Genomic DNA, 23,225 nt, shown 5'->3' with positions numbered 1-23,225 from the left:
TGTGATTATGTTGATCAATTTAGTACATGTATTTGAACTGCTCAATCATTACCAAATAGGATGATTGATACATCTAGATACATTATTTTTTAAGTTGAATAAATGATCAAGCACAAACCTCAATTTTCAAATCTATTATGGAAAAAAAAGATGTCAAAAAATATAAGTCAGAAAAAAAATGAAGAAAAAAAGTAACTGAGAGATACCACCAATTGTTATGCAGATCAATATACAGTTGAACTTTGGTATTTTGAACATGGATATCTCGAAAACCACGGATATGTCGAAGTGATTTTGAAGTCCCAACCCCTTATTCCGTAAGTGTTTTACCCTGGATATTTCAAAACCTTGGATATCTTGAAGGTTTTTTCTCGGTCTCATTGAGTTCGAGATAATGAGGTTTGACTGTAGGTAGTTAAGTTAGTTAATAAAATTTTAAATTCAGTGGTAAACTCAATTGAATTTAAAAGAAAAAAATCATTTCTCTGACACATATTGTTGATTTGGATTGTTGAAAAAGGGGGAATTGAAAATGCTATATGATATTACTCACCAGATCTACCTATAATCATTTACTATAAATTGTTAATAGTGAAGTTGTACTCTTTCTAGTATGATTTCAATATTGCATATTGTACAGATGTTTCTTAAAATTGTCCACAACAGTTAACAGCTATTGGAAATCAATCTTGTATCTTATAGGTCGGTAAAATGATATTAGATATAATATTTCCTTCGTAGCATTTTTCCTATGCGACTCTGTATTGATTAGTAATAGCTACTAATTTGTGACTGCTCTCCCCTCCACATATACCAGTGTCCACCCTTTGTACTGATAAGAATGAACCTAGAATATGGTCATTAAATCAGCTCACTGTATCACTCCTAACTCTCAGATACTGATCTAATGCCAATGATTGTTCATCAGGAGCTGAGTTATTTAGTATTTATTGGAGCAATTAAATCAACAAGGGAAATCAAATGCAGTATGAATTTTAAATGGTTTTGTCCAGTGGTGCATGTGATTTGTCAATATTTACAAGTGTAATTTGTTGTAAATGATTTGTTTATCACAGATTGCTGAAGGCCATTTTGTGATGCTGATTTACTGGGATTTATCTGTCATTTTATGTTAAGTGTCAACTGAGCTAAAACATTAATTGATTAAAAATAGAGATACCTGGCAAAATCAATGCAGATTTATGAAAAAAAATTCTCCTATCAGATAGTGATCTGTGTGTTTTTGTATGAAACATGTAAACTATTTAAAAAATGTGTCAATTTTAAAAAAAAAATCCAGGATCCTGCAGGTATCAATTATTCACGGGTGTAAGATACTTCTAAAGGAATCAGAAATATACAGAAATTGTTAGAGCTTCATGAATCAGAATGAAGATACACCAGGTATTGCACTGATTTTAGGTCATAAAAAACCCAGAAAATGATGCATATGCCCGTAGGCTAAATTGAGCATAGCAAAGCTGAGCCCATGTCAAAACAAATGTTGATTCTTTTCTCTTGTGAATAGGTAGACAGATGGATCTTTTAATATCAGAGCATGGACACTGTATCAACAGTTTCAAAGATATTATTATATATTAACCACTGATTTATTATTAAAACCTTTAATTAAGATGTATTTATGAGTTAAAATTTGAAAGAAATGTGATGTTCCCTTTATAAAGACCTATTGAATTGATAAAACACTTCCTTTATACACGAAGCATACATATAAAAACAGATATTTAATACATGTTTAAAATTGATATTAAAAAAACAAATAATAAAATCGGTTTTCAAAAGTTACGTATAATTGTTGCAGTTTTGACATGTAACCTAAAACAAGGATTACTCATTCGGAATCTATTTAGTTGACCTAATTATTAGAGTTTATGACTCAAATGACATGGTCTGACCATGTCAATGGGTCTACAGTTAGAATGAAATTAACTCGGATTCAATCAGAGAGGACCAGTCCTCCAGAGTCCTAGATTGACCAAGCAATATCCATGTAAAGACATACAAGGGACACAGATTTTAGTAGCCATCATTCTGCTTATTTTTAGCTCACCTGGACCAGTGGATGAACTTAAATGTTCTGATCAGTGTTGGTGCATATTAAAGGGTTTATTTTTTTTTTTTTTAAACATTATTGTAGCCAGACTATGTTTAATCATATGATTTCTACAAAGTCATGCAGGGTTGTAAATAACCACTCACCCATTTGCAAATGTGAGTAATTTTGTCCATGGGCGAACAACTCTTGAGGATTTTAATGCCTGCATTGTGAGTAAGAATTTTATTGGAACTTTTCTGGAACCTGACCATGGTTTTAATTCTATTAAATATGTAGGACTCCAAAGTCTGATGGTGACACCAAAGTCCGATGGTCTCGCCAAAGTCCGATGGTCTGTGCCCAACCCCGAAGGTTTGACGTTGGTACGGATGCCAAAGTCTGATGATCACGCTAAAGTCCGATGGCTCATTTCCTATGATACATGTGTGCTAAAGTGCGATGGTCTGACACGCCAAAGTCCGATGGTGGGGAGAAAAATTAACGTTTAATATGACTTCACAATATTCCGACGTCAAACCTCGACGCATAGTCCGTAATTCAGAATCAATAATTTAGGATGAGTCATCAAATACAGTTTGACTGATTTTACTTAATGTTTGTACTCACCTGAGTTATTAGGATTAGTCTTTGCACACCACTTGGCTGATAAGGGTTAGTCTTTGTGCACAGTTACACTGATTATAGGATGGGTTGCACCCACCCAAGACATTAAGGGTTAATCCTTGTACACTATTCGATTGAATAGTTTTAGTCTCGCACCCCAAAAGAGGTATGACTAATTAGGGCTAGTTTCTCTCCCATCTAGGATGTTACAGACTTTTTGACCGATTAGGGTTAGCCTCACAAACATCCAAGAGATTAGGGTCAGCCTCACACCCATCCGAGAGATAAAGAGTTAGCCTCACACCCATCCGAGAGGTAAGGGTTAGCCTAGCAACCACTTAAGAAATTATGGCTAGTGGTACAATATATTTTTTGCATTTTCTAGTGAACCATATTACTTTGGCGTTTAAATACTTAAAATTCATTTAATTTATTTTAAACCGTTTTACCTTGGCATGGTTCGACATCGCAATTTGGCGCAGAAGTACTATGATGTCATAAGCAATAATTATTTTTCTGTGCCTTCGGACTTTGGCTTGTGAACCATCGGGGTTTGGCACAGACCATCGGACTTTGGCATGATCATCGGGCTTTGGAGTCCCGTCCACTTTGGAGTCCTACAAATATACAGTTAAACCTTGTTATCTTAAACTTGACAGGACAAAGATTAAACTTCGAGATATCCAATGCTTCAAGATAAACAGGGTAAGAAAGATACAGAAAAGTTGTTTGGACTGCTAAATTTCTTCAACATATCCCAAGTGTTTGAGATATTGGTGTTTAAGTGAGATATTGGTATTCGAGTGAGATATTGGTGTTCGAGTGAGATATTGGTGTTCAAGTGAGATATTGGTGTTTGAGTGAGATTAGTGTTTGAGTGAGATATTGGTATTCGAGATAACCATGTTCAACTTTTACTTTTCATTTTCATTGTTCCCTACATTCATCAACATTTTCTAGACCCTGAATCAAGTCAGTGTTTTGACTACCTGAAGTCTCAAAGTGAGGGAAAAATGGAATTTCATACAAATGGTGGTGAAATTCGCAGAAAAATAAAAGACTGTGGAAAGCAAAGTATACTTCTCAGAGAATATGATAGAAAAGATTGAGAAATATTTTACTTAATGGACAAATTTGTGGACCCTAGAATATCAAATGCAGGCTACTAAATCTTGGAAAGTTAGGGGCCCACATAGCCCCTAAGGTTTTAAAGTTAATTGCAATCCTGTCATGTTCGTGCAAGCACAAATAAATTGAGTATTACATTATATAAAAGTTCTGCCTTCTAGTGTGGCTGTATTAATTCTTAGCACCTGGAAAATTGTTAAAAAGAGCTTTTTTGCAGGTACCATGATAGTTTTAAGATAGCAAAAATCAGTTTCCATTTTTTCCTTGCATTTATTTTCCATAGGAATCTTTTGAATATCTGGGATTGTAAATCACCAAAGAGCCTTTTATTTAAGTAGAACTGAAAATTCTATTTACTGGAATCATTAAAACCCTGAAGCCTTTTGGCAGACTGTCTCCCAAAAGAAGTAAATTTTGATTGTAGGGAGGAAAGAAAGTTTGTACAAAGACCATCAATTTTTCCTGACACAACTCATTACTAAAATGGTCATGAGAGAAACAAAGCAATCTTGAAAATGTGTCCTTGCAGGTTTTTTTTTTACGCTGATGACTAAACCCAGAAAATGCTTAGGAATTTATTAGTTCTGCTTATTTTGGTCCTTTATCTAAACCAACAAAGTCTGGCATTATTTTTTTAAGTTTATTTTTAGAGAGTGTTTGAATATGACTACAAATACATGTATTTTTTCTGTGTTTTAATTGCTAGATAGATAAACTTAACCCACTTAAAAAATCTTTATTTAAACATTGTAACTTGTAAAAAATACTCCATTAATCTCCAAATATTTCAGGTGCACCTTAGCAATTATGATACGAATGATATATTTTTGTTGCCTTTGAGGGGAATGTGAACTGATTGTAACAAGAGACATATTATCAAGTAATGGTGGGCTTGGTTGTGATCAGTTTCTGGCTGGCAGATTAGAAGTGACAACTTTCTTAAACCTGCTGTCCATATCATATGTTATGCAATACACCAGGTCATTATAGGGCATGTCTGAATCAGAAGACATTCCAACTTTCTCTGAAATCTTTATTTTAGGTCAGGGCAAATAAACAATGCTCCTTAGCATTAATGTGTACTTTTGTGAAGCGATACCAATCATTACTCTTAAAGCCAATAATTTGGGTATTAAATATCTCTTTACATTGCATTTTTTATTATCATTGTACCATAATCTATTTTCTGTAGTGTTGTAAAATTTCTTGATAATGAATAGTTAATTTGTTTGGCTAGTTGGAGACATATTGATTAATATCAATTTAGAATTGCGTTTTGCTTATCAGCAGGTACTGCTCAGGAAATGGCAATTTAAAATCTATAATTAGTAAATAATACAGATTATACAGTAAAGTATGCTTATAACGAACATGCTTATAATGAATTGACACTTACAGCAAAGTGATTTTCATTCTCTTTGACTTCAAAATATATTGTTATACCTTTTAAAATTGGTTAATATGTAAATCTATACTAAAAAAGTTTAACATTTCCAATGTTTTACTGAGCGGTCAAAAAAAAAAAATTGATGTTTGACTGCAGAGTGAGATATTGGACAGCTTACATAACATCACACTGGGAGGAATCAACTAAATCTTATTCACATTTGTTGTTGTTCAACAGTGAACCTAGCACAAGATATGCCAAAAAAATTAGAAGGTATAATAAAACTTTTACTGACTGTGTTCTCGTGCAAAATGCGTTTTGTCATCCCCTCGAACCAAACTGTTTGCATTTTGCCTAACGGCCTCAGGCAAACAGTTTGGTTCATAGGTCTGACAAAACGCATTTTGCCCTTAAATGTATATTGTGAACCTAACAGATAGTATAACAAATTATATCACGCAATGAAGCAAAATCATCCATCCCTCGCACTTCGTTTGTTTGTATGTTTGTTTATTGTTCAACGTCCCTCTGGAGAGTTTTTCACTCATATGGAGACGCCATCACTTGCCAGTGGAGAGCTGCAAATTTTGACCTATACTCGGCACTCAGTGCCATTGAGCAGTGAGGGATCTTTATTGTACCAGTACCTACTGCGACACGGGACCTTGGTTTATACGGTCTCATCCGAAGAACCAGTCTCCACGTCCCACAGTGGGATTCAAACCCACAATGTAAGGATCAACTCCTTACTCTGCAACTCTAGAGTGAAGGCTCTAACCACTGCGCCACGCGGGCGACCCTGGCACTTGGTAATAAGTATGTTTTACTGTATAAGGATTAGAAATCAATATCTCCAGAACATAGTAAGAAAAAGGGACCTGAACTGATATTTAAAAGCTAAACAGAGTGTCTCACCAGTCCAGTTCTTTCCATCGCAGGTTAACTCCTAGCTTAAGTCAATACCCAATTTAGCTGGGTGGACTGAGACAATGCAGAATAAAGTGTCTTGTCTAATGACACAACATCAAGTGCGCATACCAGGATTTGAGCGATCTTTCAGTTACTGTCTAAACACTATGACATCATACTGTAAACATAGATATTTATGTTATTAAAAGAAGAACATTACGCATGGGGATTATTTCCACAATACTAGGATTATGTATTTTAAAGCTGAACAAAACATGTTTAAAAATGTTCATATTGGGGGTTTATGCTAAAGTTTTTTTATTGCATAATTAGATAAATTACCCCAAACTTGTAAATTTACTTAATCTACGGTATTCTCTTTGACACTGTCTCTGAAGCCTTAATGCAAAATTTTGCAACTTACTAAGGTTAATATTTCCATTCATTTCTGAGGAGAGATTATACTTAAAAAGTAAATACAGTTGAACCTCAGTATCTCGACCACCGATATCTCGAATACCATGGATATGTGGAGAATATTTTGGAAGTCCCAACCACATATTCCTTAAGTATTTTACCCTTGATATCTCGAATCCCCCAAAATCTCAGAAGTTTTTTTCTTGGTCCCATGGAGTTCGAGATAACGAGGTATGACTGTAATAGCTAGGACTCTTTATATTTTGTATATATTTAATAAAAATGATTAATATTTTGACAGGTGATGTAGAGTGTCCAGAGAGTGCAGGTTATTGGACGTGTCATGATGGGATAGAGGAAATCCATAGCTGTTGGAAATGTGATGGAGCACAAGACTGTGATGATGGGTCAGATGAATCCGATTCAGAATGTGAGTATAAATTATAAGGAGTATTATATTAATAACTTGCCAAGTGAGTATTATTTAGAGTATACAGAGCCTGAATGTTGTAGTTCATGTTCTTCATGGTGAGTATGGTCTTAACTCTGATATTTATAATTGTGAATACTGTGGTAACTCTGACATGTATTTGAGTGTTGAGGAAACTCTGACATAGATTGTGAGTATGGCTGTAACTTTGACAGAGATTGTTACTATGGTGGTAACTTTGACATGGATTATAAGTATGGTGGTAATGTAACTCTGACATAGATTGTTACTATGGTGGTAACTCTGACATAGATTGTTACTATGGTGGTATTAACTCTGACATAGATTATTACTGTGGTGGTAACTTTGACATGGATTGTGAGTATTGTCATAATGCTGACATGGATTGTTACTGTGGTGGTAACTTTGACATGAATTGTGAGTATGGTGGTAACTTTGACAGAGATTGTTACTATGGTGGTAACTTTGACAGAGATTGTGAGTATGGTGGAAACTCTGAAATATGTTGTGAGTATGGTGGTAGCATTGACATAGATATTGAGTGTTGTGTGAACTCTGATATGGATTGTGAGCATGGTGGTGACTCTGAAATAGAATTTGATTTCCTGCTGACTCTGACACTTAGTGTGGTAAATCTGGCATTTATTGTGAGTATTGTAGAATTTGAATATTGTGGGGACTCTGACACTGAGTGTGAGTATTACGGTAGCTCTGACAAAGAGAATAAGTTTTTTGGTATTTCTAAGTAAGAATTTGAGAATTGTGGTAACAAAGATTGTCAGTATTATGGTAACTGACAACAAGTTTTGTAGGGATTCTTACAATGTGAGTATTATGAAACTCTTGTCATAGAACTGAGAAAATTTGGTTACTCTGTCACACAGAATGTGAGTTTTGTGTGGGGGTATAAAAACAACTTTTTTGACAAAAACCTGGATACCAGAGCTCCTTTTGAATTTTAAACAGTATCCAAACATCTTTTGGAAAATGACTGATGGTGTATCCTGTAGATGTGCATTATGGAATTTTCACTTTCATGAGGGAGGCTGATAGGGGTGTCAAAAAAGTTTAAAGCATTTTTCTGTAACAATCCATGTTCTCAGATCTTCTCTCACATTTTATGCAGTAGTTAATTCATCTTGCGGAATATGACTGGTTGTGCCCTTTGTACACATGTTGTATGTATGGTGTAAAACAAGTTAAATTTGATAGGATTGTGAGCATTTGCTAGGTCAGCAGATCCCAGTGACATTTCAGTTTTGCCTATAAGTTATTTTGTTTTGGAAGGAAGCATTTCCTATTATTTTTGTGTTTTCACTTAAGGATCCAATGGCATGCTTGTAAACAATACAGTCTGAATCATGATGACAATTTAAATTTAAATGACACAGATATATTTTGTCTATTTCAGGTGTCACTACTTCAAGAAGAAGGAGATCAACAGACAATAGTGTGTACAGTATTATGTCTCTCTCACTGGGTGTAATTATAGCACTTTCATTGTTACAGACATTCAATAGAACAGACAAAGATTATTAATCTGTATCATTTAGCTCCTCTAGTAACATCACAAAAAGAAAATGTAAGAGGAAGTGGAAATTTAAACTTCATCCTCATTCAAGGATTCAACTCATCTTTTTATTCTTTAATCATCCTATGCAACTGAGTAATTTTTTTTTTAATTTCAAAACAATAAGAGAAATTAATTAAAATTTACATTATTTTGAGATGTTTTGCATTACCTATATATGAATGAGTGGGTCTTTAAGAAGTTGACAATATAATGTTAAATATAACTAGGGCGTGAGTTGGATAATCGTATAGCAGGCTCAATATCTGGGAGTGAGTAGATCTGTTATGGTGAGGGGCTCGAAACAGGCATCCCACAAAAGCTAACCAAAATTACATTTTGTTTCAATACTGTTTTAATCACAATTTTTAAGTGTTTATTCAACAATCACTACTGCATGACCTTTTCTACAGTCTTCACCTTAATCTTTATTGTTGACACACAAAAGAAATCACAACATTTAGGCCTGAAGAAAGCTTTTCTAATTCAGGGTGAACATTTTTAAGATAAATATGTATCTGTTTGATAAAGATATGTTTTACTTGATAAACTTGAGAAATTTTTCAATATTGTTAATTTTATCTTCTTCTTTTTTAAATACACTGTAATTAGGAAATATATACTTTCATACTAAGTAAAATATTAAGGTGATGCAAGGCTTATATGTGAATTGACAGAAACAAAAAATTAAAACAGATGTATACACATTCATAAATATAGGGTCTCAGTTGATTTGTGGTTGGTTATGATTTTTATCCAATGACTTGTGTGTTTTTTTTTATATACACATGTATAAAATAATATATATAAAAAGGGGATAAAAAACAGAATGAGTCGGATAAAAATCATATCTAATCACAAACTGAGAGATTCTTTTTATCACATGTTTTATATATAAACCTCAATGTTTTACACTGTTTTTATATGTGAATTCACATTACTATACTTCATTACTTTCACACAAAAACCATTCCGATGTCAAAACTGTGGTATATATATGAAAAAAATATCCATTGAGTGACATCCGGGGGGTAAAGGGTTAAACATGTGATAAGACTTAGTCCAAAGGTAAAAATCTTTCAAGCTTCGTTTTCATGTTTCAGCTCCCTTCAAACCTCTATCACCGTTCCTCAGATGCAATCCAAACTATGAGCGGTGTCCAGGAGAAGAGCTGTGCATTCCACTGTCCAAATTCTGTGATAAACATAAAGACTGTGAACTCGGAGGTGATGAGACCAGTTGTAATGGTAGGTTTATCATTCAGATTGCCAAGTTGGAATGGTTGAAATGATATACAGTTGAATTTCCGTATCTCAACCACTGATATCTTTAATACCATGGATATGTCAATGTGATTTGAAAGTCCCAAACACATTCTTTAAGTATTTTACCCTCGGTTTCTCAAATCTTCGGATATCTCGAACTTTTTTCTTAGTCCCATTGAGTTCGAGATAACGAGGTTTGACTGTATACTAAATTCTGGGAGCTGAAAAGGTGAGAAACTGGTGGTAAGGGTAGGGTTCATTGTAAATTCTGAGCTGAAGATACATGGAGCTCAAGAGGAGATGAGGCCACCTGTTAAGGTGGGTTTATGGTAAATTCATGGAGATAAAGAAATAATTAAAACCAGTTGATTGGTAAGTTTTTAAAGCTTGGATTCAATGAAACCTGTTGTAGTGGTAGATATACTGGAAAATGTAATGATAAAAATCAATTTACTGAAGTAAGAGTACTAAAATCTATTATCTATTTTGAAATTCACATCACCTGTGACAAAAATAAAAATAGCATAATTTTTGAAACTTAATGAAAGAAATAAAATCTTGCAAAATTATAATTGCTGCTTGTTGACAGTTTTGTTGGTAAATAAGTAAAATCCAATATGTTCATAAAATACATCTTTTTTCAGTGACTTTTTCAACAAGCTGTGATAAATTGAATTGTGCGTATAAGTGCACACAGACCAAAGATGGACCGAAGTGTTACTGCGATTCTAGTTTATTCATGATGTCAAAAGAAAATAAATGTGTCAGTAAGTAGCTATATTGCATAATTATTATAAAAAGTTTATGAGATCTTTTTTTTTCAAGCATACCTCAAGTTTTGACAAGCTGATTTTATACCCTTATGGCATCTAAGGTGTTCTTTGAGAAAAACTGTAAATTTTTTTCATTTACTTAATCACAGTGTGTGCCAATGCATTTCATGTGTCAAAACAGTGCAAAATATGACATCACAGTGATTTAATATAAATGAGACATCAAGTGATGAACTGTTTGAGAAAGTAAAAGACAAAAATTACATTTAAAAAAATTACTTGTAAGTATGAAGTGGAATAGGTGATGTAATTATAAGCAGAAAGTGTGCTAAATATATATAGTATACTAAATATACACTTCAAATGATCATTTTTACACATTACACATCACACATGATATGTATACAAACTTTTAGTATATGCTCAATAATCAATTTTTAGAATGCACTCATGATTTATGACACAGTGCATTGTATTGATATAATGCAATATTAAAGTTTTTTAGCTCACGTAAGCCAAAGGCTGAAGTGAGCTTTTCTGATCAAAATTTTTCTGTTGTCTGTTGTTACTTGTGGTCGTTTGAGTTGGCTTTAGCATAAACTTTTCAAAGTTTCATTTTTTTCTCAAGAACCACTGGGCCAATTTCAACCAAACTTGCCACAAAGCATCCTTGGGTAAAGAGGATTCAAGATATTCTCTCAAACCACTGAGTGGTACACAAGGTTCAATGTACAATATATACACAGACAATATAAAAGATACATGTGAAATAGCAGAATAAATACAAGTTAGATAAACAAAAATAACTTAAGGAGGACAGACTTGTTTATATACTTTAGATAAGTAATTACACAATTTAATTAATACACTTGAGTTAGTAGTTGACAAAAATTCTGAAAATTTGTAAAAATTTTGTCTATTACAATATTTTTTGGGAAATGCTTTTTTCCGGCATTCTGAAAAAATTAACATCTAGAATGTAGTGATATACTCATCTGCTACTTGTCCCTTATTAAGATGTTATAAATTACTTGAAGGGCCACACCCTCTTTCAAGGGGAGGTAATTAATAGCATCTTTTAAAAATCTTCTTCTCAAGAACCACTGTGCCAGAAAAAAAGAAACTTTTGTGAAATCTTCATTACATAGTGTAGATTCAAGTTTGTTCAAAGCATGACCCCTAGGTGTAGGGCAGGGCCACGACGGGGGATCAAAGTTATACACTCAAATATGTAGAAAATATCTTTAAAAGTCTTCTTCTCATGACCAGCAAAGCCAGGATTAGTCATATTAATACAAAAGCATCCTCTGTGTAGATTCAAGTTTGTTCAGTCATGACCCCTGGGGGTATGGTGGGGCCACAACAGGGGATCAAAGTTATATGTAGGAATATATAGGAAATATCCTTAAAAATCTTCTTAAGAACAGCAAAGCCATGATCAGTCGTGTTTATAAATTGGAAGCATCCTCATGTAGTGCATATTCAAATTGATCAAATAATGACTGCCGGGGGTAGGTGGGGCCACAATGGGCAATCATAGTTTTACATGGAATGTACAGGAAAAATCTTAGAAAATCTTCTCAAGAACAATAAAGCCATGCTTAGTCATACATGTATTTGTATGGAAGCATCCTCAGGTAGTGTAGATTCAGATTTGCTCAAATCATGACCCCTTGGGTACGCAGCACAGCTAAGGCTGCAATAAGTAGGCGGGGCCTAATTTATACGGGAAATGCTTACTATGACATCACACAAAAATATAAGGTCTTCAATTACCACAAAATGAAATGGTTTGCAATTTTAAACTGTTGGATAGCTTTAAACTACATCAATACTAACTAGTGCATGCATTTTTGTCGTTGGTTAAATCCCACACAACAATATATAAACAATTCACTGATCGCAATGCACTTGTCAATGTGATGTCATATCGTAAAATTTGATGCAGTTTGTATGCAGTGAGAGGCGGATCAAGTTATATTTTATACAATGAAAAATGTATTTTGTAATTAGATTAAATATTATTTGCAGATTCCCGTACATTCCCTAGACAAGCGATACTGTCGTATATTTGTATTCAGATTCACTGAAGGGTAATAGAAGGGTCATAATAAATCGATATATTGCAAGGGCATACCCTCAATGAATTATGACAAGCTTTTACACATAAACTCAAGAAGTATGAAGATATTGTAAAAGTGCTGCGAACCTGTTGAAATCTTGTAAATGAATTAATTATATCTATATTTAATGTACTCGACCAGCAAAATATTCAACATACGGTCTGACAAATGTAATTTTAGCAATTAGATAGTAGAATCTATATAGGTTCGCAGCACTTTTCACAAACTACAAAGAGTGTTGAAAATAATTGTATATTAAACTTAGATTTTTAACTTGGTTATGCCCTTGCAGTATTGGAATTTATAGATGACCTCAATACTTCAGGTATATTTGCTAAAATCACGTAACTGCAAAATTACGTGATAGTCTAAATAAGAAATCTAATTTTCCTCAACCTGTAGTTTTCAACCACATTGCATTCGTCCAATAATAGTAAAGTTCTAAAAAGAATTGCCCATCCTTGTAAAGAATGTATTTTCTATGTTAAAAAGTCACCAATATTTCCATTTAGCACCTTAACTGTACTGCATAGAGCAATCAAAGTTTTACATAGGAATATATAAGAAAAATCTTTAAAAATTTTCTCCTCAAGAGCAGGAATGCCATGATTAGCCATATTGATATTGAAGCATCCTCAGTTAGTGTAGATTCAAATGTGTTAATATTATGACCCCCAGGGGTGGAGTGGACTACTATAGAAGATCAAACTTTGACATAGGAATACATATGAAAAAAATCTGTAAAAATCTTTTAAAGCCATGGTTAGTCATATGTGTATATGGAAGTATCTTCAGTTAGTGTAAATTAAAGTTGTTTCAAATCATGCACCCTTCCCTGCCCCTGCAGGGGATGGGGTGTTTGTAGGGGGACCACTTATCAACACTGAACTGGTTTCTGCTTTTCCAAAGTCCTCAGGTGAGCAATGTGGCCTATGGGCCTCTTGTTTCTGTTTTAGACTATAACCCATGTGATTATCATGAAGGGATCTGTGACCAAAAATGTTCATACAATAGTTCCTCAAGGCAATTCTCATGTTCCTGTACAGATAATTATGGGAAGGATGGAACTCATTGTATTCCATTGAATGGTTGGTTCTGAATTAAGAAAAGACAAATTAAATATTCCTTTTTAAAGCAGTACAGATTTAATATAATTAATTGTTTTTTAGAGGTCAGACTAATTTTTTTCTATATTTTCAGAACCAAAGACTGAGAAGACATATCTCTTGGTGGCTGCCTCAGAGGTTTTATTACAGTTAAATCTTACATCAGATCCCCCCACACTAAGTCACAGCAGTAATGAAGCACATTATATCAGAACTGTTGACTTTGATCACAGAAAAAAACTAGTATGTTGGGTGAGTATGGAAAATTAGGACACCCTTTGTGGAACATTTATTAGTCACAGATTAATTAAGTATCAGAATAATGAAAAAAACAATTGTTATCATAAATAAATATACCCTGATAAGTTATTCCACTGAGGTTTTTTTTTGTAGATAATGTATGAACCACCACCTATAGCAAAATCAACCATGAAATGTATGAACCAGTCAACAACATCCAATGTCATTGAAATTTTCACTCAAGTCACATTAGAAAGTAAGCAAAGCAATAGCATGTTGATATACCTTTTCTGCAAAATTAGACTTCTTATTTAGATGCATAGAAGTTTGTCATGTATTACATTAAATAAGATTTTATCTCATTTTACCCCCAGCAAACAAAGTTTAAGGAGTATGCTGGAATCAGCTATTCTGTCTGTCTTTCTAGCTGTCCATTAGTAGACATTTTTCATCTGAAGATAATCTCTGAAACTATTAATTATTTTTTTCAAGCTTGGTTGAAGTTAATATATACCCTTTGAACTTTTTCAGATTGATTTGTCAAAATTGTTAAAAAAAAAAAAAAAAAAAAAAGACCTTTTAAAAGATTTCATTGTGCATATGTTCTTTGTTAGGAATAAGAGGAGTGCATTCTTGTCTAGATTTTATAACTTTGAAACTGATAGCAACCTTATATCATGGTCATTTGGACAAGTTCAAGGTCACTGGTTGTGAAGTGTAAAATTCTTGTCCTTGACATAATTTTGCAATGAAATAACTCAAAGAGACATCATGATGCAAAAAAATGGAAAATTGACAGAAGTAGGATTTTTGCATTTATTAGGTTTCAGAAAATTACAGGTTTCAGAATGTAAAATAATCTAGTGGGTACTTTTATGGGGAAAAACAATTTTTTTCTGGCCCAAGACTAGAATTTTTTCCATTTTTTTCCTCCTTATTGTATGCATGCTCAGAAAAAGTTGAAGAGGTAACCATGATTTCAATTAAGTTGCAAGAAATGAATGTCGGTAGACTGAGGATTTTGATACAATCTTCAAAAAAGAATATCAGAACAAATTTCTCACCTTGCATGCTCCAATCAATGTTGTTTACAAGTTTTACACTAAAAATAAAAGTCGCGCGATGTTGACATTGAGATAACAACGATACAGTAGATTCAGTGTTTGTTTTCCAGCACTCATATTTTGTAGTCTTTCTTGCTTTACAGTGAGGTTGAATTTGTCAAAACTTCGTTATACTCATATGTTTTATAAGACTTTGGCTTTATAACACAATATCTTAGAAGAAACACATTATTTTAACTCATTATAAAACTTTAAGAAGATCATTATTTTATTATGCCCTTAATGTTGATTATGATCATGACACCAAACAAGGTCATTTAGACAAGGTTATTGTAACAGAGTTCAGAAGTGTCAAATTTCTGAAGGTTTCAGAAAATTAAAATTCTGAAAAGACAAAATATGTATTGAAGGATATCCTATAAATTGCATTTGTGATGTTTGACTTTTTATTTTCATTAGCAATCGAAAACTTTGCCTATGACTGGATTACTGGAAATTGGTATTTTGTTGATGTTGTCAATGATAGGATCATCTTATGCACCTTTGAAGGGGAGAATTGCGCAACCATTCTGAAATTTGAGGATGAAACTCCACAGACTCTTGTACTGGAACCAAATTTAGGGTAATTGATTGCTTAATCCCCTAACACTCGAAGTAGGATTCAGATTTTGGCCAATTTGTATGTTAATTTATCAATTATAGATTCAAAACCAGCAAGATATGATTTTATATGATATAATACTTAGAAATACTAATGGCACCAGGGTTCTCCATCATTTCAAATTTAACTGTGGTGCAAGACACAAAGTGCTGTTTTTGCAGTCATTTTCCGACCAAATTCACAAAGAACCCACTAATTAATTGAAAAGTACACAACTCTTCTGAATCACTAGGCCTAGTTTACACAAATGGTATTTATTATTTGGCAGATTGAAAAATAGATTTAAAGATAATAAGAATGTTGAATAACTGTAGTGTTAAACAAAAAATTAGAATGTTTCCAACATACATTTGCACTGAGGCCCCCCTCCCCCTTACAAACGTGTGCACACATGAATCTATGGTACTCGTACATTCTTATAGATAAACAAATATTAGCTTATAGAACATGAAAATAATAGTAGCAGAAATAACAAGTTTTAATTGCTTTACCTTGATTTTTTAAGAAAAATAATTTTGTTTACCATATGTAAATTATACATATACTGTGTTCATTAAAGGACAGAGAAAATTCTGTTAGGTTACACAATCAAGATTTCATCTATATATTAAAATATTGGTCTCAGTTAACTGGAGTATCTTTAAAACTTGTGAATTAAAAACACTTGAGCAGTTTAGAGTTATAAAATACAATTTTGATGGATATATAATTGTTAATTTTTAACATTACTTCAATGCATGATTACGATACATGTATGATATGTTTTCACTCAGTTTTTTCGTAACTGTGAGTTAAAAGCAAGAGATGTGGTTATCTATAGTAAAGCTAAGTAATTAATTAGTATTAAAAAGTTCCTTTGCAATTTCTGGGAAGTGTGAAAAAATGGCTTGTCTCTTTTCATTCATGCGCAAAATCCAACGAGGTGTAGAAGATGATTGTGCAAGCCAAATAATGGGCCGTAATTAGAAAAAGTTAATGTTTTAGCATTAGAAACTGAAAATTGGTATATAATTTGGAGGTTCATTTTGAAATTTATAAATGTATACATTTATCTTCCTGATCCATTACAAGCTTACTGTGGCTTTAATAGTTTACTGTGACAGAACTGTGGTGCTGATTATTTAACTGTGGCTGCCACGTTAAATGGCCCATGGAGAACCCTGGGAGCTATTTTTGATTGTACCAAACAGCCCCTGAGATCAATTTGTGCTAAATCAGTTCTCAGTCAAAAAGTACCTTGTAGGAATCAATTCCCAATCGAATAGTAGCTCGTAGAAATCAGTTCCTAGTCAAACAAAAGCTTGTAGAAATCAGTTCCCAGTCAAACAATAGCTTGTAGAAATTAGTTCCCAGTCAAACAGTTGCTTATAGAAATCAGTTCCCAGTCAAACAGTAGCTTGTAGAAATCAGTTCCCAGTCAAACAGTAGTTTGTAGAAATCAGTTCCCAGTCAAACAGTAGTTTGTAGAAATCCGTTCCCAGTCAAACAGTTGCTTGTAGAAATCAGTTCCCAGTCAAACAGTTGCTTGTAGGAATCAGTTCCCAGTCAAACAGTAGGTTATAGAAATCAGTTGTCAATCAAACAATAGCTTGTAGAAATCCGTTCCCAGTCAAACAGTAGCTTGTAGAGATCAGTTCAAGTCAAACTGTAGCTTGTAGAAATCAGTTCCCAGTCAAACAATAGCTTGTAGAAATTAGTTCCCAGTCAAACAGTAGTTTGTAGAAATCAGTACCCAGTCAAACAGTTGCTTGTAGAAATCAGTTCCAGTCAAACAGTTGCTTGGAGAATTCAGTTCCCAGTCAAATAGTAGCTTGCAGAAATCAGTTCCAGTCAAACAGTAGCTTGTAGGAATCAATTCCCAGTCAAACAGTTGCTTGTAGAAATCAGTTCCCAGTCAAACATTTGCTTGTAGAAATCAGTTCCCAGTCAAACAGTAGTTTGTAGGAATCAGTTCCCAGTCAAACAGTAGCTTATAGGAATCAGTTCCCAGTCAAACAGTAGCTTGTAGAAATCAGTTGTCAATCAAACGGTAGCTTGTAGAAATCAGTTCCCAGTCAAACAGTAGCTTGTAGAAATCCGTTCCCAGTCAAACAGTTGCTTGTAGAAATCAGTTCCCAGTCAAACAGTTGCTTGTAGAAATCAGTTCCCAGTCAAATAGTAGCTTGCAAATATCCATTCCTAGTGAAACAGTTGCTTTTAAAAATCAGTTCCCAGTCAAACGGTAGCTTGGAGAAATCAGTTCCCAGTTAAATAGTAGCTTGCAGAAATCCGTTCCTAGTCAAACAGTTGCTTTTAGAAATCAGTTCCCAGTCAAATGGTAGCTTGGAGAAATCAGTTCCCAGTCAAATAGTAGCATGTAGAAATCAGTACCCAGTCAAATAGTAGCATGGAGAAATCAGTTACCAGTCAAACAGTTGCTTGTAGAAATCCGTTCCCAGTCAAACAGTTGCTTGTAGAAATCAGTTCCCAGTCAAACAGTAGTTTGTAGGAATCAGTTCCCAGTCAAACAGTAGCTTGTAGAAATCAGTTCCCAGTCAAACAGTTTCTTGTAGAAATTGGTTCCCAGTCAAACGGTAGCTCGTAGGAATCAGTTCCCAGTCAAAAAACAGCTTGTAGAAATCAGTTCCAGTTAAACAGTAGCTTGTAGAAATCAGTTCCCAGTCAAACAGTAGCTTGTAGAAATCAGTTCCCAGTCAGACAGTAGTTTGTAGAAATCAGTTCCCAGTCAAACAGTAGCTTTTGGAGAAATCAGTTTCCAGTCAAACAGTTGTTTGTAGAAATCAGTTGTCACTCAAACAGTAGCTTATAGAAATAATTTAATATGATTATAAACCTTAAATATCTTTACAACAAAACATTTTTTGATATACAATAAAACAAATGTTTTCAGATTGGGGTTTTTTTTCAGGCTGATGTTCTATACATTGAGATCTAAGTCTAAAGGTTGGAGCATAAACCAAGCCCACCTTGATGGTACTAAAAGTAGTGCTTTAGTGGAGGGCATAGATGAGCTGATTAATCCATATGGAATGACCATCGACTACCCAAACAAACAACTATACTGGGTAGATTCCGCTAAAGGCACTGTAGAGAGAATCAACATCAATGGAGAGACAGTAAAAAGATACACTGTTACTAGGGTAAGATACTTGTTAGAAGCTCTCCTCTCTTTTTCTAAGACATACAGGTGAGCCTCCTTAATTTGTCCACTTACTATCCTGAGCCAATCATCTAGATTAATGAAGCGGCCACATTACTGAAACGTATCTGTTATAATGGATAGACATAAATGTAAATTCTTTTCCCTACAAATTTAATCCAGACGCTTGTGTTGCCAAACAAATTGTCCAGATGGATGAAGCGTCTGGAGAAATGAAATGGGCCTTTTTTATTTGGTAGTTATCAATGTATATTCTAACAAATATTGTCCAGCAGGTGAAGCATCAGCATTATTGGTATTTGGAGTAACGAGGCTCCTCTGTACTATGAAAATAATTGTTGACAAAATTTGATGTTGATATCATGATGCATTTTTTTCTAGTTAGAGGCCAGGAAATCAAGAGGCATTTCCATCCTTGGGAACTTTATATATGTGACTGGTGATGATGTGAAGTTAACTCGTATTCATCGCTGGGATAGATCAGTCAAAGTGACCAAGTACATGAACATCAGGATGCATGATTCTTACCAACTACAGATCTACCATCGACTGCGACAGCCCAGTAAGCCTTTACTTCAGTAATAGATTGAAAGGTTTCTTTTTATTAGAACCCAAACATTATTATATGCCAGAAAGTCAGTTTGTGTAAAAAGGATTTATTGCATTTTCTTAAATAATTTTTGCCAAGTCCTAATATTTTTGAAAATTGATTCAGAATTTTTATGAAGGTCTTGTGGCAAGTGTCTAAGCTTATGGATTCTGGGTATGAATATACCATTGTTGGGCTGGGAGATTCAAATAAGACAGGGTTTTTAGCTCTACTGGTCAGGGACCAGAAGAGCGTATGTGATAGTATGGTGTAAGTACCTCTGTCTGTCTGTCCTTCTGTAAAAAATTTTTCATTATCACTAAAAATAGAAATTTCTTTGAAGTTCTTTAAAAATGCTACTCCTAGAATTTAATTTAATTGCACTAAATCTTGCCTCAAAAAGAGATTAAACCAAGGATCATTATTTTATTTATTGCTGTTGCATAGTTTGAGTCCAAGTGCTACTTTTCACTTCCATTGTGATAAGTACAATCCAGTAGAGCTAGAGTCTCATCAGAGACTTCTGGTTATGTTTTACAAAGAACATGACCTTACTTTTACCAAGAACAGAATGAATTTTTTTCAGTTCAGTGGAAAATTCAATTGATTAATTATTATTGTTAATGGATGCAAATAAGTGCTGTATATAAATGAAGCTTAAAATTTAATTGGGCTCGTCCGGGATTTGAACCCGGGACCTCTCGCACCCGAAGCGAGAATCATACCCCTAGACCAACGAGCCATACCATGTGACAATGTAAACATTGAATTACTCAATGACAGCTGCTAGACAGATTACTATGCCAATAAGTTGCAATCTATAGGGGTTGTGTCAAAAGCATTTTTTTTTAAATTTGAAAATAAAGTAGGTTATCATATATGTAACTAGTGACTGCTTTATTAATGTTTTAACTTTATATACTGAGGTACAACAGCATTTCATGTAAATGTACTTTTCTTTTGGTTGGCTGACTGCCAGAGCATGCATTTGTTAATGTTTTGAAATAAGCCCTACAGGTAAAGAGGTGAACAGTGGCCAGGTATTTACTTACCTGTGTTATGTCTGTAGGAACAGCTGATCAAGCATTTTCTTCTTGATTAATATGGTTTATGTTTCATATTTAATAAAACTTGTTACTCAAAGCATTATTCTGGAGATCTAGAAGGCAAAAGTGTGTTTCATTGTTTTTCTTATTTATCATTTCCATAGAATCTTATTTAGTCTCTAAACTACTGATTGTAGAAATGTTTGTATCACAAATGTTCTAAAAAAGTTTTTATTTCAAGTCATTTTGAATTTGTTTACACCTTTTCTGTTATGAATCTCAAAGTCTTTAGATGAGAGGGAGTCACAGAAACTACTAACTGAACTTGAACTGATCTTATGTTTGAAGTGACATTTAGTTGAAGTCAAGTGTCTGCTAATATCAGCTTGCGGAAGTAAATGAATTCAACAGCATGCCTGTTTCATGTAAGGAAAGAGGAAATGTCATTGGGACCTCTTGTAGACTACTTCTAGGAGACTACTTCTAGGAGAACATGTCATTCTCTTTTTGTTGAATTTGACATGTTTTAGGGGCAAGTGACCTTTTGGAGCAGTTCCAGCAACTCTATGCCTAAAGTGTGCTTAACATGGATATGTCTCTTGTTATATACATGTATATATAAAGTATTATTAGTCAAGTCTCAATGCTGAATATTTACTTATAATTTAGTTGAGGTTTTGAAAGTTAACAAATTCCTAGGTAACTATATTTACACTATCTGAACAAAACTAAGCATGGAAGATTCATCAACTGATACACAAACCAGGCTTTAAAGGTGCATTTAACAAATGTTTTAGATTATTAACCAGGCTAACAGTCTGAATAGGTCTATTTAAAAGTACTGGTTTATCTTTGGTTATATTACTCAGTTTAACTGTTGATTTCACACAATCACATGACAGTTTCAGCCACCTTTCTAGATCACCAAACTGTGGTCCTCAAATGAAATGTCTTTTCATAACACCCTATGACTTAAAAAAGATCCTTATTGATTTTGAACTCAAAAAGATTAAAGATCAAGGTCATAAATTCATATAGCATATTAAAATGAACTCCAGATGTTGAGTTCTGTTTGAGCATTTGAAATGAAATTTAAGTTGATGACTCTAACTTGAGAAAGACCTCCATTGATTTTGAGGTCAAAAGGTCAAAGGTCACAAATATATTGCATAAAACAGATGATAAATTAGTTCTCTTAGAGTTTTTGAAAGGAAACTTGATATGGTAATTCCTTTCTTAAAAAAGACCTCTATTCTTTTGGAGCTCAAAAGATCAATGGTCAAGGTCAATGGTCGAAGTCAAAAACTCATATTTGTTATAAAACAGTTTCCAGATTCACTTCAATACTGTCTTTATTAAAAACATGACCTCAATTGATTCTGAAGTGTTTTAATTTTGCTTAACATTGTTTCTGGTTAATACCTCAAACTTCTGTCCTTAAGTGGAGGACATAAATTCCTAGAATTAGTTTGGTTTTTTTTTGAAAAAAAAATTGAGAATGCATATCATATGTCCAAATGTTTTTTTTTTCTTGTTTATGTTGAATTGTTTTTTCAGTCAACCCAGATGTCAACATTACACAGTGTGAAGCTTTGGGCTGTAAACATCTATGTGTGAATGTACCATCAGAAGATGGACTGGTTGCCAAGTGTCTGTGTGAAGCTGGGTATCAACTGGCTAACGATTTAAAGGACTGTACAAGTAAGAATTGTGTTACTTTTTATGTAGACAACTAATTCATTTATAGCAGCCTCTGCCAGACTGGAGTTTTGATATAACTGTGTAATTCTTATGTGGCCTATTCACAAGTATTGAGCTTTAATGTGATTTGACTAAATACATGCTTAGTATATTGCAACAATATTTATTGAACTTGGTATCTAATATTTGAATTTTTTATGCCCCGCCATGAATATGGCCATGGCATATAGTGTTTGTCATGTCCGTCTTCTGTCCTTCCGTCTGTCTTTCCATTGCGCTTTGCGTTTAGCTCAGTTCAAAGCTCAGTTTCAAAGAAATTTTCCAAGATATTTTCATCAAACTTCATATGCTGATAGATATTGAAGAGAGCTATGCAACTGGATCAACATTTTTTTACCTTGACCTTTCGTTTGACTTTGACCTCACTTTTCTTAAGTTAGTGTTTAGCTCAGTTTTAAAGATACCATTCAAGATAGTGTAATCAAACTTCATATGTTGATACATACTGATGAGAGCTATTCAACTGTGTCAACATTTTTTACCTTGACCTTTCGTTTGACCTTGACCTCACTTTTCTTTAATTAGTGTTTAGTTCAGTTTTAAAGAAACCATTCAAGATATTTTTTATCCATCTTCATATGTTGATACATACTGATGAAAGCTATTCAACTGCATCAACATTTTTTGACCTTGACCTTTCCTTTGACCTTGACCTCACTTTTTTTAAATAAGTGTTTAGCTCAGTTTTAAAGAAACTATTCAAGATATTTTTATCAAACTTCATATGCTGATACATACTGATGAAAGCTATTCAACTGTATCAACATTTTTGTCCTTGACCTTTCATTTCACCTTGACCTCACCAATATCAATTTGTGTTTAACTCAGTTTTAAAGAAACCATTCATAATATTTTTATCAAACTTCATATGCTAATACATACTGATGTAAGCTTT

At 33.7% G+C, this 23,225-nt stretch overlaps 1 protein-coding gene and 1 non-coding gene across 2 annotated transcripts in view; one reads left to right on the top strand and one right to left on the bottom strand.

Moving 5' to 3' along the window:
* Positions 1-23,225, top strand: part of LOC133173118 (low-density lipoprotein receptor-related protein 1-like) — a 135,071-nt gene that overhangs the window by 12,573 nt on the left and 99,273 nt on the right. The window contains 11 exon segments of the mRNA XM_061308049.1: positions 6,823-6,951; positions 8,384-8,422; positions 9,646-9,789; positions 10,452-10,574; positions 13,660-13,791; positions 13,904-14,061; positions 14,203-14,305; positions 15,573-15,735; positions 18,683-18,914; positions 19,316-19,496; positions 22,127-22,270. Coding sequence (XP_061164033.1) covers positions 6,823-6,951; positions 8,384-8,422; positions 9,646-9,789; positions 10,452-10,574; positions 13,660-13,791; positions 13,904-14,061; positions 14,203-14,305; positions 15,573-15,735; positions 18,683-18,914; positions 19,316-19,496; positions 22,127-22,270 — 1,548 coding nt within the window.
* On the bottom strand, positions 20,194-20,265 carry Trnap-cgg (transfer RNA proline (anticodon CGG)). The gene has a single exon. It is a non-coding gene; the product is annotated as a tRNA-Pro (tRNA).

Source organism: Saccostrea echinata, unplaced genomic scaffold, assembly GCF_033153115.1.
Source record: "Saccostrea echinata isolate AGI-Se365-2 ecotype Australia unplaced genomic scaffold, CSIRO_AGI_Sech_v1 ptg000056l, whole genome shotgun sequence".
Classification (NCBI taxonomy): Eukaryota; Metazoa; Mollusca; class Bivalvia; order Ostreida; family Ostreidae; genus Saccostrea; species Saccostrea echinata.
Note: the sequence above shows the minus strand (reverse complement) of the source record. Positions and strands in the feature narration are given on the sequence as shown.